The 17279-nt window shown below is 40.1% G+C and overlaps 1 protein-coding gene and 1 long non-coding RNA gene across 2 annotated transcripts in view; one reads left to right on the forward strand and one right to left on the reverse strand.

Moving 5' to 3' along the window:
• LOC124175674 (obscurin) overlaps positions 1 to 17279 on the reverse strand; it is a 201513-nt gene that overhangs the window by 139225 nt on the left and 45009 nt on the right. Inside the window, exon 2 of the mRNA XM_046556076.1 lies at positions 3722 to 3871. Within this exon, the coding sequence (XP_046412032.1) occupies positions 3722 to 3806 (85 nt within the window). The 5' untranslated portion in view covers positions 3807 to 3871. The remainder of the gene's footprint in view (positions 1 to 3721; positions 3872 to 17279) is intronic.
• The window catches only part of LOC124175675, a 153800-nt gene that overhangs the window by 114573 nt on the left and 21948 nt on the right, over positions 1 to 17279 (forward strand). Inside the window, exon 4 of the long non-coding RNA XR_006869210.1 lies at positions 6574 to 6919. This is a non-coding gene — a long non-coding RNA (uncharacterized LOC124175675). The remainder of the gene's footprint in view (positions 1 to 6573; positions 6920 to 17279) is intronic.

Here is a 17279-nt window from a genome sequence, read left to right on the forward strand (position 1 = left end):
TGTCATTTTATACAATTGCATTTTGTGACTCTTTTCCATAACCAATAAACCTCATATTCCATGGCAAATCTTTTCAAGACTCAAAATAATTTTTCTAGCGGCAATAAAAAATCCTCCTGTCGAAATACTGCAAAAATGGAATTTTCATTATATTTATCACAAAATGCGATTTCGGCAGCCGTTCCGCGCAAGCTACAGATCTCATCTTTTGAGCTGCGTATTTTTCTGTACAAAACAAGCTTTTCAGGGTGGCAAGTGAGAGCTAAACGTTAAATTTTTTCATTCCAAAACACTGAAATATCCGTACACGTTTCTTCCTCGTCGTCTATCATTATTGCGATCGACGTTACGATTGCAATATCGCAGCGCTAAACGAGATGACAATCTTCCGAATTCGGTTGGCGACGAAAATTCAGTCGAAGCCTACAAGCAGCCCCTTATAAATTCCGGACGTTGCGGTACAATAATTGTCCGTCAACGGCTTTGGAGGTCTAGCTGGCCAATTTGGACAGGAGTTGGAGCGATCGACTTGCCACTGCAGCCGCGCTCAGCGAATATAAGGGCGAATTTAGTGCTCCGCTACATCCGGGGGTGGATGCAAAAGTAAAAGCTGAGCTTGCTCGCGATCGACGACAATTTCACCCCCACCTTTGCCCGGGGCTGCATTCTCGGCTCCGTCGACGATAGACGACTTGAATTTTCGAAAGGCTGGCGTCGTCTCATTTTCCAATACCTACGTAACTTCCACCCCGGCTCACGATCAGTCGTCTCGCTAACAGTCACTCGTTGTACGTATCACGTCCAGCTTTGTATGTGCAATACGTCTTAACCTCAATCGATAACCACGCGGTAGAAATCCGAGGATGGATAGAAGGCTATAAATTCAATGTCCGTTTACCCCTTTTCCATTCAGTTACCGCGCGCGGAGGTGCATTCCTAATTGTTGGGAGAGAAGTTTTTAACTTTAGATCTTGCAAAATTGAGTGTTGTTAACGAAAGATGTAAAGGAATAAAAAATGATTCGGAGGCTTTTTGAACCAGCACTGTATTGTCTTTGATTTGTCTTTCTTTTGTACCTGTCGTAGTTTTGAAGGGAGTTAAAAAGTTCACAAACTTTGAAATCTACGCGTTCTCTAGAAATTCGTTGATATCGGTTTTCTTTCTTCAAAAAGTTTCAGCATTGACTTCGATCATTTATCTTGAGAAAAGAGAAAGAAAATACAACCGCATATTGGAATAAATTTTCAAGGCGATAGTTTTTTTTTTTTCTTTTTTTTTTTTCACCAATTTTACATCTTTAAATAAATATATTTGACTTTCATTCGTCGACTAAAATAATTCTTACACGCACGAATATTAAACTTTCGATTAAGAGTCCCAAGATACGCTTATCGATTCATCAGCATTACATTTCTTGTCGTTTATCTGATAAGCGATAAAAAACGAATAACCCTGTTTTACCAAATCTCCTGCGAATACGAAACGTCTGAAATATATCTAGGAGTTGATCCGTGCCGCGAAAGCTTTTGCGTGAGAATACCCTTACAGCGTCGTAGCCTAGCTGATATTATGGTATACAGGCGTACAGCTAAGGATGCATATTCGTGATAAGCGAGGATAAATAATCCAAGAAGGCTTTCCTCGAAGGAATTTTGCATGTTATACGTGGGTACGCATAACCCGCATTTACTTCTGGCACCTGATGTTTATAATCATAATAAATCACGGGCTCTCCTTACATAGTCGAATAATCCGTAGAACGAAAATACCTGTGATCAAAATCTGAGGGATTTTGGAGAAAATTAGAGGGCTCGGTACGGTTTAATCTCCGGCTGATTCAGTCCTACCGTAGGCGTAGGAAAATATTCATATATAATTAAACGAACAAGCAAAAGCTTCTGTTGTCGATGACGGATTGATAGGACGCTATATTGTTATGCCATACCAAGCGTAACGATTCAATCGCTCTGCTACCGCTGTGTAATATTATACCTAAGCACTGCACGCGATTGTCGGATGGCGGAAGTGCTTGAATCCTTTTTTTAATCACCGAATAACGGGGCCCATCAATTTCCATCGCTGGCGAATCGACGATTCCTGCACATTTTATCCCCTCGCGGTCATGCCAGCGGCCCTTTTATAATTAATTTATTGATTATAGGAATCCGGGAATTTATTGCCAATCGATTACCTAATTGGAAAATTATTAGACGACCTCTGCACCTCCGCTGCATGCCGAGAAGATCACCCTCCCGAATTATCACCGCTCGTCGTCGTCGCATTGTCATCATTCTGATTAGTTTCTCCCAGTTTCTCAACGTCTGATAATAGCTTGGTACCTGTGGCACGTCTACGTATATATGTCTAACTTAACTATATATGTATAATTCTTGAATACAAAAGGGGAATTAATCAAAGTGAATTATGACCGAACGAAAGTATTCGGAAATACCCGGAAATTATGTGCCGCAGCGGACGTGATGTGAAAAAGAGAAAAGTTGACCGCGAGAATTATCCCGGCATTCAGATATATCGGGACGATGTGTGGATTTCTGCAACGTGGAATGACTGAAACAGCCCAATTATCGTTGAACCGAAAAATGGAGAAAATTTTGTTATTCCAAAGTGGGAGAAATTCTCAAGATTTGCGGTTATGTCACATTGGCGAAACCAGGGAAGTCTGGGAAACTGAAAAATGTGAATGCAGTAGAAGGAAAATTGTAAATTCGATATCTTTGAAGTGGGAAATTACGAGATTGTGGCTCTCGGTCAACAGGAATTAAAGAAATTCGGAACCAATTGTGAAGTAAAAATTTTGCTGTGGAAAAACTACGGACAACCAAACGGTTGGTAAAAAGAAGAGTCAAGTTTCTTTTACTAAACGACAAAAAGTTGACGAAAAAATAGGAGAACGAAATGTCGGTGAATAGCGAAGTTCACTTCTCTTCGTAGCTAGCGAACGTAACAATTTTAAAAATACCAAATGTCCGTCCATCTCATGATAAAATTTATAATTATATCAATTTTTAGCCAATCAAGCTCCTTGATCTAACTTTATCCACGATTTAAGGAAAATTGAATCTACCGTCGAATACGACGAATTTCAAGCATGAAAACCTGTATCGGCCGAGTGAAAAAATGAGAAAAATCCGGATAACCGTGAGACGGAAAAAAGAATAAATATGTATATCGGAGTAAGAATAAGGATATACGGGAAAAGCCGATTCAAATAAATACATAACACTTTATTTTCAATCCCCATTTACGGGGCGCCAGGATCCGGGACCGGCTCTAGCTAGTTGGTATATATCTAGGTGGCGTCATATCGAGTAGAAAGATATTTCGTTCGAGCTGAGAACTGATATTCTGCACATTTTTTATCCCGCTTGAACGAGCTTGAACGAGCTTGAACGAGCTACAGTCCGCAGTCAGGGAAGTTGTTCGACCGAATGAAGGTTGCTCTATTTATTATCTTTGAAATCAGTTCCATTCGCTCGTTCATAATGTATTATGCTTATAATTATGCACACTCATGGGTGGTTGAATACACGTCGTCGTATCCATCCCATTCTGTGCACCATTATCGTGGGATGATTTGCCGAACGACGGGAATTAACGCTTCAAGAATAATAAAACAGCCGTGAAACTCGGCGTGTTTAAACACTGATAAAGATTAATCCTCGCGGTGTGTAAAACGCGCGATAGCGAAGAATATACTCACCGGGGAGCGATGCTGCATTCAGCGAACGGAACAGAAGAACCAATATGGCGGCCCCCAAGGCCTTCGGACTTCTTCTCATAGTCATGTCCGCCGCTCAGCTCATTTTTTCGATCTTCAAATATTCCGCCCCTTATTTATCGCCGTTGTTAACTGAAAACAGAATTTATACCGAATCGTGAGATCGATGCTTTTACGATACCAATCATAGAGTGGAAATTGCGAAGGAAAAAATGAACAGATTCTCCGCCCTTCTTTCGAACCACCACATCCCCATACGTGGTATAACATGAAATTCATTATACCCACGGTGATGGCTTACGGGCACTTTGCAATCAGTTTGATACACCGAAGCGTATAACTTTCACGGGGCGCAGGTTAAGCCAGGATTGTCCTGCATCGGGTTAGCGTCCGCAACACACGGGTATGAAACCCCGCAACAGGCGTCAGCCCCGCGTTTGTTGCTGACCATTTTCCCGCCACTTCAAAGGAACGTAGGGAGGGTGAAACCGAGTAGCGCATTTCGAAATTCAATTACTCTCCACGCGCGTGTAGTGATAATGGAAAATTGAGGAAATATGCAAATTGAAAAAAGAGCCACGAAACGGGGGCTGCGGGGGAATACCGCGCGTAAATGATTAAGCCTTGAAAAACCAACGAGAGCTGATTCGAAAAACCGCATTGAAAGAAGATTCTTATCAACGATGGTACGAAATACAGTCCCCTGGGGGGGGACAGTGGAGATTTTTTTGTCGAAACCACTTGTCAAATTATAATGCGATTAACTAGAGAATTATTGGTGTGGTTGAAAATATTTTTATAGTTGGCGTCACAATGCAGGAAATACATTGTAAAATTTAGTATCTCGAACCATGGAGAGACGGTAGTCAAAAGCATTCTTAATTTGCGGTAATCACAGAAAAAAAAACAAAATACGAACAGTCAAGTTAAACGTACTATCAATAGTCAATATTTTTAGTAATTATATAGTTAGTTGCATAATTATTATACTATTTTTGACGTCTTCGCGTTGTTAGTTCAAGCTGACGTTGATTTGTTGTGGACCTATTCGAAAATACAGTGAAGTTTCATCATAAAATTTGTCGACTGAACTATAAATTTTGAACTCTAGAAACTTTCAGCTGTTTGTAAAAAAAAAAAAGTAGAATAAAAAAAAAAAATGAAAATAAAATAAGAATTTCTCTCGGTGTGGAAAAACTCGGGAAATGAATTATAATCAAGCACGTGAACTAATTAAAACTCAGTTCAGCGGAAAACAATGTTGTTTTATCATCAAATGCCATGAAACCATGGCAGTTACGCAAGTCCGGTAATTGAAATTAAAACCTATCACAGGGCAAAGAGCTGGAAAGTGTAAGATATAGCTTGCGAACCTCTGGACCATGACTATTGTTCAGAGCAATTTCATCTCCGGTTATTTTCCGGTCATCTTGGTCAGCTACACGGGGCGGAGGATGGGTTCTGACTCATTCGTACAAACACCGTAATATCGTACCCATTTCACGTATTACGTACTTCGTATTTACACATACATGCTCCAAGTATGAAGAGAACTGATTGGCAATCTGTTCAGTTTGCCCAGTACCGCTACAGTTTTAATCAACCTCAGCTGACGCTTAATCAGTCTCTGATAGCGCGATTATGGCTGTGATTTCCACCGCGGATTATCAACCAGCTGCCACGGCACCCTTGCCTGTATGCTACGTTCCTGCTTGATGAATTATACGAAATTGGTATCGAAAGGAAGACCGTGCTTTAGTGATTTTTTTTTTTTTTTTTTGTGCAACTAGTAACGACTGTGAGGACCTTATTTATCCGCTGAACTGATTTTAGAACTTGCATACCTGTAATCAGTTCAGCTTGAATTATCGTCCTATGGATTGTAACATTGTAGATTGTTTTTACAATGCTGTTTGTTTTTGGCATATACTCAACGGAAGTAAAAAGATGTTTTGAATTTTATCACCGGAATGTATTCAAGTTAATTTTTCTCTTGTTCGTTTACAAGTCTGATGATCTGATACAAGTTTCTTTTTCAACCTGATGAGACGAATCCCGTGTTGTTTGAGAAGCTATTTGATCCACTTACAAAACGCGAATGTGGGACTGTTTTGCTTTTACTATGTCAATGTCGCTTAGAACCACGTCAAAGTGATTAATGTACCATCTTACGATGAGATTATATGGCAATTTGTACGTATGAAACGTATGTACTTTTAACAGAATCCCTCGAAATCGGTGTTTCCTCAATCAAAGTCGGAACCCCTTTTCATCGTCTGTCCAGAAAAGTCGGAATTCTCCTGAGAATATCTGTCACGAGGTTTTACAAAGCGCTTACATTTATAAAGCTGGCTGAAACGAATGGAATATAAAAATAAAAATACAAGTGACAGTATTGTATAGAACCCCATAATACATGAAAAGGAAAATGAAGTGTAATAAGATAAAGTAATTGATGCGGCTTCAAAGAGATTCGGAGAAGTATTTAGATAAATTGACAGAATTTTGAGTAATGTGGATTAAAAATTTGAAACTTTTGTGATAATTTGAAACTTGTTGATCGGTAAAAGTAAAACTGAACAGAATAGAATCTTAGAATAGAAAGTAGAGGTATAGAAAAGGGGAAATATTTGTTAGCGATTTTGAACTGAGAACAATAATAAATATGCACAAAGCCATTGCTCGAGAATATTATATTATGCATATAAATTATAATCGATCGATTTTGAACAAAAAGCGAACCATTCCTGAGTAAACAAAGCGGTCTGGTATCCGCAATATATTTTGGCATATTTTCAACATTTCTTTAACTGGAAGAATGTTTCTTATTCCAGCGTAAGATGCCGAGGATCGATGGAACAAAGTAACGGCCGAATAGCGGAACGGGGGATCGGTCGAACGGAGGAACGGAGGAATCGGAGGAATCAGAGAAACCGGGGAACGGGGGAACGAAGGAACAGAGAAACGGGGGAATCCGTGGAACTGAAGGAAGGTACGGAACGGAACAGAGAGATAAACGGGGGAACGGAAGGAACGGAGGAACGAAGGGACGTGCCTGAGTGGGGATCGAGGGGGATTCGAGGTCGGCTAAAGAGCTAGGCGCGGATCTGTCCTGTGAGATCCTTGAGTCGACGAGGATGCGACGCGACGGACGAAGTTCCCGGACCTCGCAGAGGCCGGGTAAACGGATTGCGGAAAGTTGCCGGGTCGGTGGGGGGGCGATGAAAGGGGCGAATCAGCCGAGGGGGGAAAGTCAAACAGAAGATTGTTACCGCGGATCTTCGTGATTTGATTTCGGTTAGTTTACCGAAAAACATCAGCCCTGTTTCTTTTGGCAACACGTCCCGCAGGCTGCGGTCGACGCTGACGCCAAAGCCGCCGTCGCCTGGCTCTCTCCGACTCTAATGAATCTATCCCGAACTTCTTCTCGTCTTCTCGTCTCCTCGTTTTCACTTCCCCATCCCCTTTGCAACCCTTCGGAACTCCCACATCTCCTCGGCTCCCCTTCTTCTTCTTCTTTTTCTTATTTTTCCTTGGGAGCTTCTTCTCGTACGGCAACCTCGATTGTCTTATCGAAGTTTCAAATTATTTCACTGTCTGGTCCAGGCTTTCCTGCATCCTCGCGTCGTCCTGTCCCTCCGCCTCCTTTTCTTCCTCGGACGATCCTGTCGGGTTGAATTTTTACTCATCGTCGGGCAGCTGCTACCTTTGTCAGCGGCACGGCTCGGCGCCCCGGCGTTTTCGGGAAAACGGTCTGTTATCACGCTTTTTCGTATAAAGCTACGGCTGGAAAAAGCCCGTCTCAAAGTCAGTTAGTCGGAAGTTTTTGATGCAAATTGCGCGAATATGAATGAAAGATGCTGTCTTTTCGATCTCGCCACTTTCGCGAGTAACTTTTCACGAAACGAAACGAATGCTGGTCCAGACAAAAAACAAATGGCGTCTGTAATTGATACGACGTAAAATTCGGCACCGTGGGAGCATCGGGTGGCACTAATCGTCGGTGTTGTCACCGGTTGCATTCAGAAGTCACGCGAACCCTCGAAACATCGGGCAATTCAGTCGCCTCTTTTTATCTCTTGAGAAACTGCGACGACGGTTTGTCTTGTCTCAGACGCTCCGAACCAACCCCATTAATTAGAACCCCTATACACGCCAGATGTCGTCAGCCGGGCAAGAACCTTGATGGACGCAAGACCGAAATTCAATTTCCAAACACGCGCCGTAAGCCTGATCTCTGATTTACTTCAAGCGATGTGCGCGGTGTTTGAAATCTGCGTAAATACATTCAGAGCATCAAATATTCTCGATAAATTAAGCCGAGTTAGAATTGCAGGGATCTTAGCTTCAGATTTGTCCGACCTCTGACGTGTTTGAAGATTTATTTATTCGAGCAGAAATTTATTGGAATCTAGACTCGCAAATTTTTACACAATTCGGATACAAATCAAACCGTGCGACATTGAGCTTGAAAAACTTGAATCGTACGGACAGTTTCTAAGTCACCTAAAAAGCTCAGCTAAATTCGGGAATTTTTATTACAATACAAATGTATCTTCATGCGTTACTGGTCGTTTTTTTGTTTTTTTTTTTTTGTAAAGTGTGAGAATTTAGCATACGATTCTTATTCGCTGATTTTACTCTGGAAAAAAGTTGTAAAATTTTTAAAATTACTGGGATATTGCGCTGTCAAATTTGCTGGTAATAACCAATCTACATATACCTGTAATGCACTTGTACCAATTTTCACATGTTAAATTTAAATGAAAGAACTTTGGTGGCCGATTCGCATTGTTTTAGAATTTAAAAAATTTATACCGAACAATCGAACAACCAATATTGCATTGTCATCCAAGTCCAAGCTATGTTTAAAATTTCAAATCTCCGGCTCATCGGGAAGATAGTTTAAAATCGATTGCAAAATTTGTACCGAACAGACAAACAAACAGACAGACAAGAAAGCGAGTTAATACAACCGTGGTGAATTTCAATACAGCGAAAGAGTTGTTTCCGAATTTGGTAGACTCAAATCCTGTTGCTCCTGTTCCTTTTAAGCTTTTACATGTCATTTTGTTTCTTCGAGCAATGATTCTCCCGTCACGTCACCGAAACATCTGTTACCGATCAGGCATAAAATTGATTCGATGAATCAGACACTCAGTGGTCCGAGGAATGATAAGAATCAGGACTATTCTACGCCCCGCAGAAATGGCTGTAGAATTCGACTGGATCCCTGCTGGTAGAACGCGTGCGAGTTCGCCGATCTAACGTGACTCGTAATTCATGGGGAAAGGTCCAGTCCCTTCACCTTCTACAACCCGACTGATACAGAGTGCCTATGAGAGGCCAGGAATTTATGAGCCGCACCGATACACGAAGGCTGGAGAATTTCAGCGCGTGTTACCCTCCAGAGGATCCTGATCCTGCGGGTATAAATAATACAGACACGCTGTATTTCTAAATTCACGGTTCTTTATACTCGGAGAAAAGGGAGATCAGTTATTATAATAACCCGGGAAATCGTTGAATCACTTTTCGCGAGATTTCTGAATTTTGTGGACGGGACAATAACTCGAAAATCGATTATCTGACGTAATGGATAAAATTTCACTGCTCGTTCAAACTTGTAGAACTGATCAGATTTTTGCGGGAAATCGGTCGGGCCATCTCTACATTTTTTAAGAGTATCAAAATTCTTATTATTATTTTAAAAAATTATGGGAACAGTGGATGGTTCTAGGACTCGTCGTTTTTGACATTCAATATTGTCTTGATAATTGTAAAAGTTGGATCTCGTTTTTTCAACGATCCGGTGTGAGGTTCGCCTCAGTCATTAAAAACAAAATGAATTACAGGCTGAATATCTTCGGCAAATCGTTCGTAAAAATACCAATTGTAACGTAATTGAATATAAAAATCAAATAAGCCATCGGTAATATTTTCACGTCGATAATCATCTTTGAAAAAGGTGTACAGATGAATAAACAGAAAGATAAGTCGATATTAGCAGAAGTTACTTCCACCCCAAATGCTACACCTTTCTTTTAACGCAATTCTGATAAAGTAAAAAAAAAAAAAAAAAAAATGGAGATGGAAAGAAAAATAAGAACCGAGCGAAATGAATAATTGTTCTTAAACGATTCGCTGAACCAGTAAAAGCGAATCGAAACTCCAATTCTTGACCGAGTTCATTGGTTGCGATAATGATGTACCGGTATATGTATAGGTATTCATAATGTATGTAAAACGTGAAATTAGTATTTATATACAGATTCATTCCTCTTTCTCTTTCACGCTGTCGGTGCTTGTGAACCGAATCGCGAATATCCACCGGCTAGTACCCACTCTTTTTTAGAATAATTGCAACTGAGGGAAGGGATGATTGAGGGGTTGAAAATGACCAGGGAGAAATCTCAAGGGGAATTAATCTGCCAGCGCGAAATGACGGTCAGTGCCAATTTTTCGAGGGGATAGTGGGTACAATTAGCTGTTTGAAAACGAAGGTAAACACAAAAAAAAAAAATCGACAATTTTCAAAACGATTTCCAAACATTACTGGTCGACTGTTTGTAATGAAAATTTGTTACACGCCGCGAATAATCTCTGGATTATATAATACTTAGTGCCGAATTTTCAGTATTTTCAGCTGTACCGATTGATTATCGTTAATGTAGAGTTCGGTAGAAGTTTCTTAAACTTCTCACACTGCACAGAAAGTGGTTATGTATAATAATATATTACCCAAAGTTAAAGACAGGTCATTAATTTGATTTTCTTTCGAACCAACGTTTTCCACAATGCGAAATCTACATCTTAAGGAACAACTAATTTCGGCGTTTGGTCCTGCCTAAAGAAATACGTCGACCATTTTATTGCCACCGCTTCCGTCTCGTCCCTCCCCCTTTCCTTTTCCTCGTCTTTATCTTCTATTCTTATATACCCAGTGTTATCAGTTTCACAGGCAGGAATTCTATAAATTTATTTCTTTCACTCCCTCATAGTTGGAAAAAAAAGTATTGGGAGCTAAAAAAAAAACAAATAATACGTACCCATCGTGTGAGTTTCACAAGGATTTAGAAAGTACCGATGATCAGATCAAATTGGATTGAGACAATTGTATTCGTTGTAATCAAGCAGATTTTAAGAATCACAAATTTCACTCACAAATAAATCTGTTATCACTAATTCCACAACGATTTCTATACTTAGTCAATCGTTAGGTCGTCGATGAAATTATTTCACAAATCGGTTTCAAATCTGTTGATAATAACATGAACGCGATATCAGAAAAATAAGGTGCTTAATGTCTGTAACTTATATAATAATTCTGCATACCTCGTTATAACAATAATAATAATAATAATGATGATAACAATAATAATAATAATAATAAAATGAATAAATAAAACTTGGAAGAAAATTTGAATTTTTCGCTCAAGTTTCATGGTCTTCAAATTTAAATCACGGATTGACTTGGTTTGTTATTTTCAAGCTTATGTTTCGCAGTGTTTCTACCGAACGCTTTTCACTGCAAAGCCGTTGATTTTAACGAGAAAAGGGGGTGAGTGAGTGGGGGGGGGGGAGGGGGGGAGAGGAGGAGGGGGATTTAAGTCCGCAGGAATGAGTTATTAGATAGCTGGTACAGATGTAATCTCGCGGAGGAGAGTCAAGGCGAAGATCTACTCGGCCGATAAAATTTCCGAGAGCCAGAATTTCCCGCCGCGTTTCTCCCGCGCTTTATATACGTTGTGGTATATATCTGTATATATGTATATATACGTACACGTAGGAACGGCTGGGTTTCTCCGTCTGCTGGAAGAGGAAAGGAGAGAACCGCCGCGGCTGGCCAAGTGGTTCAGTTATTTAAATCGGAGATTTATCGGGCTCAAAACGAATTCTGGTTGGCAGGAAAACCGCCGCCCGCCTCGCCGCTTCTCCGCATACACATCTATTATATACATATAGGTGTGTATGATATATATATATATATGTGTGTGTGTGTGTGTGTGTGTGTGTATACGTATACATATATGCGCACATCCAAGGTGTGAAACGGCGTCCGCGATCTTCTCCAACGATTTTTGCGCCGGTTTTTTCGCCCTCGTGCAACTCGGCTCTCTTTAACCCTGTACGGTTCCATTTCCACCGACACTTCAGTCGCCACTTCAAATCCACTTTTCTTGGGACAAGACGGTAGTATCTTCCGGATTTACGGTCGGAAAACTTTCAACCCTGTTACTTTTTCTGGCAGCTCCTCCTCAACCCTTTTCCACCCTTCGCTACCTTCACGTACCTCTAGCCTATGCCATTTTTGCTTTGTATTATATATAAACGAAACTAAGCAATATGAACGCCCGGTCGAACGATCGAACTCGAAGTTTCCCTCAAAGTTTTAGCTGCCCAAGTCTCCGTATATGTAATATACCACACGTGCTGGGGTTTTTCTCCTATTCGGTACCTACATCCAGATGTTGCGAATTAACGCCTCTAGCCGATTCGCGATACAGTTGGAATCATTTGTGATACGCTGTGCTTTGTATTTGCAGTATTTTGGATGCAGGGAGTTGGATATGAGAAAAAGGGTCATACGCGATACGAATATTGGATCATATTTTCAGAGCCTGAGATTTTAACGAAAGTTCGAACGTACAGTATCGATGAATTTTACGAACCTCTATATTTTCGCGGTAATTTCCAAATTGACGAGATGCGCAAACGAGCAGGAAAAACAGTTTTTTCGCGATACTTTTCATCACCGTGAAAAGGGATGAGTCTAACGGCCTGCCCGACAATTATATTTTAATAAACAAATAAACTGGGGAATACATAATCGTTTGTTTAAAAAAAGTAACAATGAGAAAGAAGTATAGGTTTGTCGGTAAAACATTGAAAATCCATTCATTTCCGGCTGAACCGAAATTTCAACTTAAACGGGACAATTTTTCATGCCCATCGTTTGATTGTAAAATCCTTTAAGGTTAAAATTTTTGCAATCATGCTTTTTACGTGATGATTGCACGAGTTTGTCGGACATACCGACATACAGACCGACGTTTTTCTCAAAACCTGTTGTTTGGGTTCTAGAGGTTCGGAAACATAAATATTCGTTGAGAATAGAAATACCAATACTTTTCTCATATCACCCAAGGTTACGCAGAGTAAAAAATGGGGAAATATATCAACGCAAAACTACTCGAAACTTATCGACTGATAAATAACACAGAATCTTAATAACGAATCCGAATTAGAGTGAAAAGAGATGCAGCATAATTGCAGCACAACGATTATCAAATTCATATCGACGTGTCATGTTTTTGCATCTAAGTTAGAATAATAAATTTGTATTTCTTGTTGGAAAATTTTTTATTCCTGACGGAGGTGTTTAATTTCGATCCAGTAGTACGAAGTTTTTTCATTCGACGAAAACCTCGAACAGAAATGTAATTTTACGAGGTGCGCAGAATCAAAAGATAATAACTATTGCGACAATAACCATTTTCATTTCTCTTTCATTCGTTTTTAGGTCATCAACTTCGCGATACATTTCGCTCGTACGAACAGCCCGAATGTATCGTTGAATTCGCCGGACAATTGGGTACCTGTAGATACAATCGGGTCTGCGCTGAAATCTCGTTGACAATACGATCGCTTGTGAAAATAATAAAGATAAAGTCAAAACGATGAAAAAATGCTAAAAAAAAAAAAACAGATACAACGCAAAATACATCATAAAACGGTATGAAATAAATGAAACCGTTGATAAAAACACCGAGGACAAAGTCTACCGCAATAACTGACGATTCGTCCGGCTCAATTGCTTCCTCGTTCGCTGCATTCGTCATTTCACCCGATTTCCTGATAAAAACATTTCTGTTTATCCCATTGCAAATGGATTTGTTGCAATGTGAAAATTGTACTAATAAAAAAAAAAAAAATTTTTACAGTAGTCCATACTCAATTTGCTCGCGGTTATTACAGCTTTAAATCCGTTTGTAGGGTTTAAACAAGTTTTTCCTTAAATTCAATTCATTTTTGCATCAACGATAAATAATGGTAACAATTACGCGAAAAGAAACATAGCGCGAGTGACTATGATAAAAAAAAAAAAAAAAATTAATACCTAACATATGGTCGTAGATTTTATGGTTACAGCAACAACACTCGTGCTCATTTTATACCCAAAATTACATATTTTGGCTGTGGTAAAACATGGACGTAGTTAAAAACTGCGTACATAGTCGTATACCGCAGCTACAGAAATTTCTCTCGTCGCAGACTATCGAAGCGAATTTGTCGTCGTTATTCAAGTGGGTGGTTGTAATGTTTATGGTAGATGAGTGGGATTAGAGTTAGAGCGATAAAGAGTAGCGGCTCGTAACTCGGTGGTATGTAAGGCGTAAAAGTGACGATGACGATGACGCGACGCTGGTAATAATCATGATGGTACAGCGACACGGTGACAGCCACGCGAATCTCATCTTCATTTACAATTCCAGAAGGCAGCAGAATTCATCGCGGATGATGTTTCCCTCTTCCGTGAATAATGAATATTGAATTAACGCCCGCGTTACGCCCAGCTCCTCTGTCGCTGATCCCTGCAGGATGCTAGCTGCTGTACATGTATACAGGTATATAGGATACGCGATAGAGTTGCTGTAATATAAAGCCCGAAGCATCGTCTCTGTGTTTTCCTCACAGCGGAGTCGCTTTTACTTCGTCGGAATTCAGTGCAAAATTTGTCAAATGAAATTTGACAATTACTACAAGAGATTTGAAATACCGTCAGGTTTTTTTACTCTCGGTTGAAATCTTGTATCTCTGGTATTCACTCGTTGTAATTAGAATATGCGGAATTATAAATTTGAGCCAATTTTTCAACATACAATTTCATTAATTCGCGCTGCAACGGTAAATTGTTGGTCGAAATTTTATTCTGAATACAGGAAGAAATTGTTTGACTCAAAAGTAAGGCTCCACTTTCTCTGGTATCAAAAGTCAGTTTTTATCATCTCGCATCAGTCGTTTTGAATCGGAATTAATTGGATTTGAAAAATCAAAAAAATTCGAAATTAAATTCAATTCTCAATAGCAACTAAGTCCAACGAATTTACGCCATTATCTATAGTAAAACCAGTATTTGCATAAAATAATATTCAACGTTTTTCTCTCTCCATCTCTCTATTTCATTTCTCGTACGGGTAATTGTCGGTCAGAAAAAAATGAAATGCCTGCAGGGTGATTTCATTTCAATCCGACACCCCGTCCAAACGCACGTACGTACATCGATACAATTTTTTTGCGAACTGCTTGCAAATATGTTTTTCATTGGATAAGTACGCGTGAGTGGATACGATAAGAACTCGTGAAAGTAGAGATTTCGAGTTTTTATTCCAAGCCCCGGAGATCTCCGTTGACGGTGCGGTTAGCTGGCCGCGAAGTACTGCGGATTTTCATTTACCGCCCCCTGTGCGTTGCCTGTCCGATTTCAGTGAAGGTGCGCAGGCAGGTAGACGCGATTTAAATAAGCAAACCGATAAAGGCTGGACGTTATTTTTATTCGAATGCCCAGCGTGGCGCGGATACATCGGGAAATAACGCCCCGGTCGAGCTTTATGTACGGATTTTTCATTGAGCTCAACCTAGCTCGGCGCACTTGTCCATCGCTCGTTTCTCTTACGAGCACCCGCGCAGCGGCTGCGAGGATACAAAGCCGTCTCATTCATATACAAGTGCGGCCTGGCTTAGCGCGCCAAGAGCACGCGAATAAATGCACGCCTCTGTGTGCACGCGTGTGGGTAATAACCCACACGAACGAAACACGGATTCGAGGTACGTTGCAGAGCGGTGAAAAGCCTTTGAAAAATGGCACCCTCCCCTCTTCTGCCTCCAGTACTCTCTGCCACACACGCGCTTTAACGCCCTCAGGATTAACCAATGTTCTACATTGTCCTTACAACGCAACCGGCAGCGAGAGCTTTTAATGCGTGGAAAAATTGATGCGATACCTAATATGTTGCATTAAATTCTTACGTGCGACGAATGGTGATTGAAATTTTTTTCAAAGCTCGAAACGAGTATGGGAACAATCTAGTAGATATCCTGGATTTTTTTTTTATCCTAGTTCACGTGCCGCCCGATAGATGGCTCGACGCGCTCAAACTCTCCCGCGGTAAAAGTTTGCACGGCCTAGTTAGTTGAGAATTAATCAACTCGGGAAATATCCCCCCAACGTGATAGAAATGAATTTGTACAAAATGGAGAAAACGGAATCGCAATCATTGACGTAGAGTTGAGTATATGTTGAAAAATAACGAGGGATTTTAAGTTGTTTGATTTTGATCTCAACAATAGTGAGGAGCGTTCACCGCGAGATGTCAAGAATTAGAATACATGTGTCATTGTATCATAGTGTAAATATTTAAAATGACGAGATTCTGATGATCTCGATTTGAATTTCCAACTCGCTGTGCACAAATTATTAAATTCTTCAGAGGCTGGAATATTGTGAACACGGTTTTTTCAAACATGAAACCAGTTTCTAACAAGTTACTCCTACGAAATAAAAGATGAATACAGTTTAGAGCTTGTCCTTGTAATTTTTATTTTTAAAGAATGAAATATTACGAACAATTCATTGTTCGTGGATATATCATAAATTTCCAACAGATTTAATTCATAATATATGGTTGGTTGAATTCACCAACTTTCCTAAACATGTTACTTCACGTTTCTTACTTGTTTTCGTGCATGTATAAGTTCTTGGTTAAATTTTGTGTCAACTACCCCAAGGTTTGAAATCCACGCTTAGACGTTCAGATTCAGTTTCTATCTTTCAAAATTTCACTTTTATGTCTCGTACTTGAGGTATTAAAATTCCAATTCCATAAAGACCAATGTGCAATATTCGAAGGTCTTTATGATGAAAAAAAAGTCTAGAAGCATTACCATCGAATGAAACGCATGGAGTTCGATCGATTTGAATATCTCATAAAAAAAAACCGTTTCTTGACTAAATTGTTGACACCTTAGCCTGTATTATTCGAATTTTCTTAAATTTATTTTTCTCACACAATAGAAAGGTTGATCCATGTGTGAAAAAGAAAATGTCGTAGATCGAAAGGCTGCGTTTTCCAAAACGGACGTGAGGCGTATAACTGTCTGCTTGATGTATCATGATCAATTTTTTTTCCCATTTTTTTTTTTTTTTTTATTTCACCTTTACCTCTGAGTGTAAAAGCGATGCGATACGCAGTCCGTGGCTTTACTTGTGATCCCCAGAGTCGGAATTCCCGGGTATATAGCGAAGCTCGTAATTCGGAGTATGCATAAATAAATACCTGCTTCGCTTTTCAAATTTCAAACGAATGGAACAATGGGGTTGTTACGGCGCAGGCAGTGAAGAGCCACGCGCCCAAGGCATTGTATAACAATTCACGACCGCATGGGGATGTGGGATATAACGTGAGTAAGCGTGTGTAGACAGAAATTCCGGTGACCGCTTCCATCGCCGATGCTCGTTACCAAAACTCTGCGACAAAGA

This window comes from Neodiprion fabricii, chromosome 2, assembly GCF_021155785.1.
Source record: "Neodiprion fabricii isolate iyNeoFabr1 chromosome 2, iyNeoFabr1.1, whole genome shotgun sequence".
In the NCBI taxonomy this organism is placed as follows: Eukaryota; Metazoa; Arthropoda; class Insecta; order Hymenoptera; family Diprionidae; genus Neodiprion; species Neodiprion fabricii.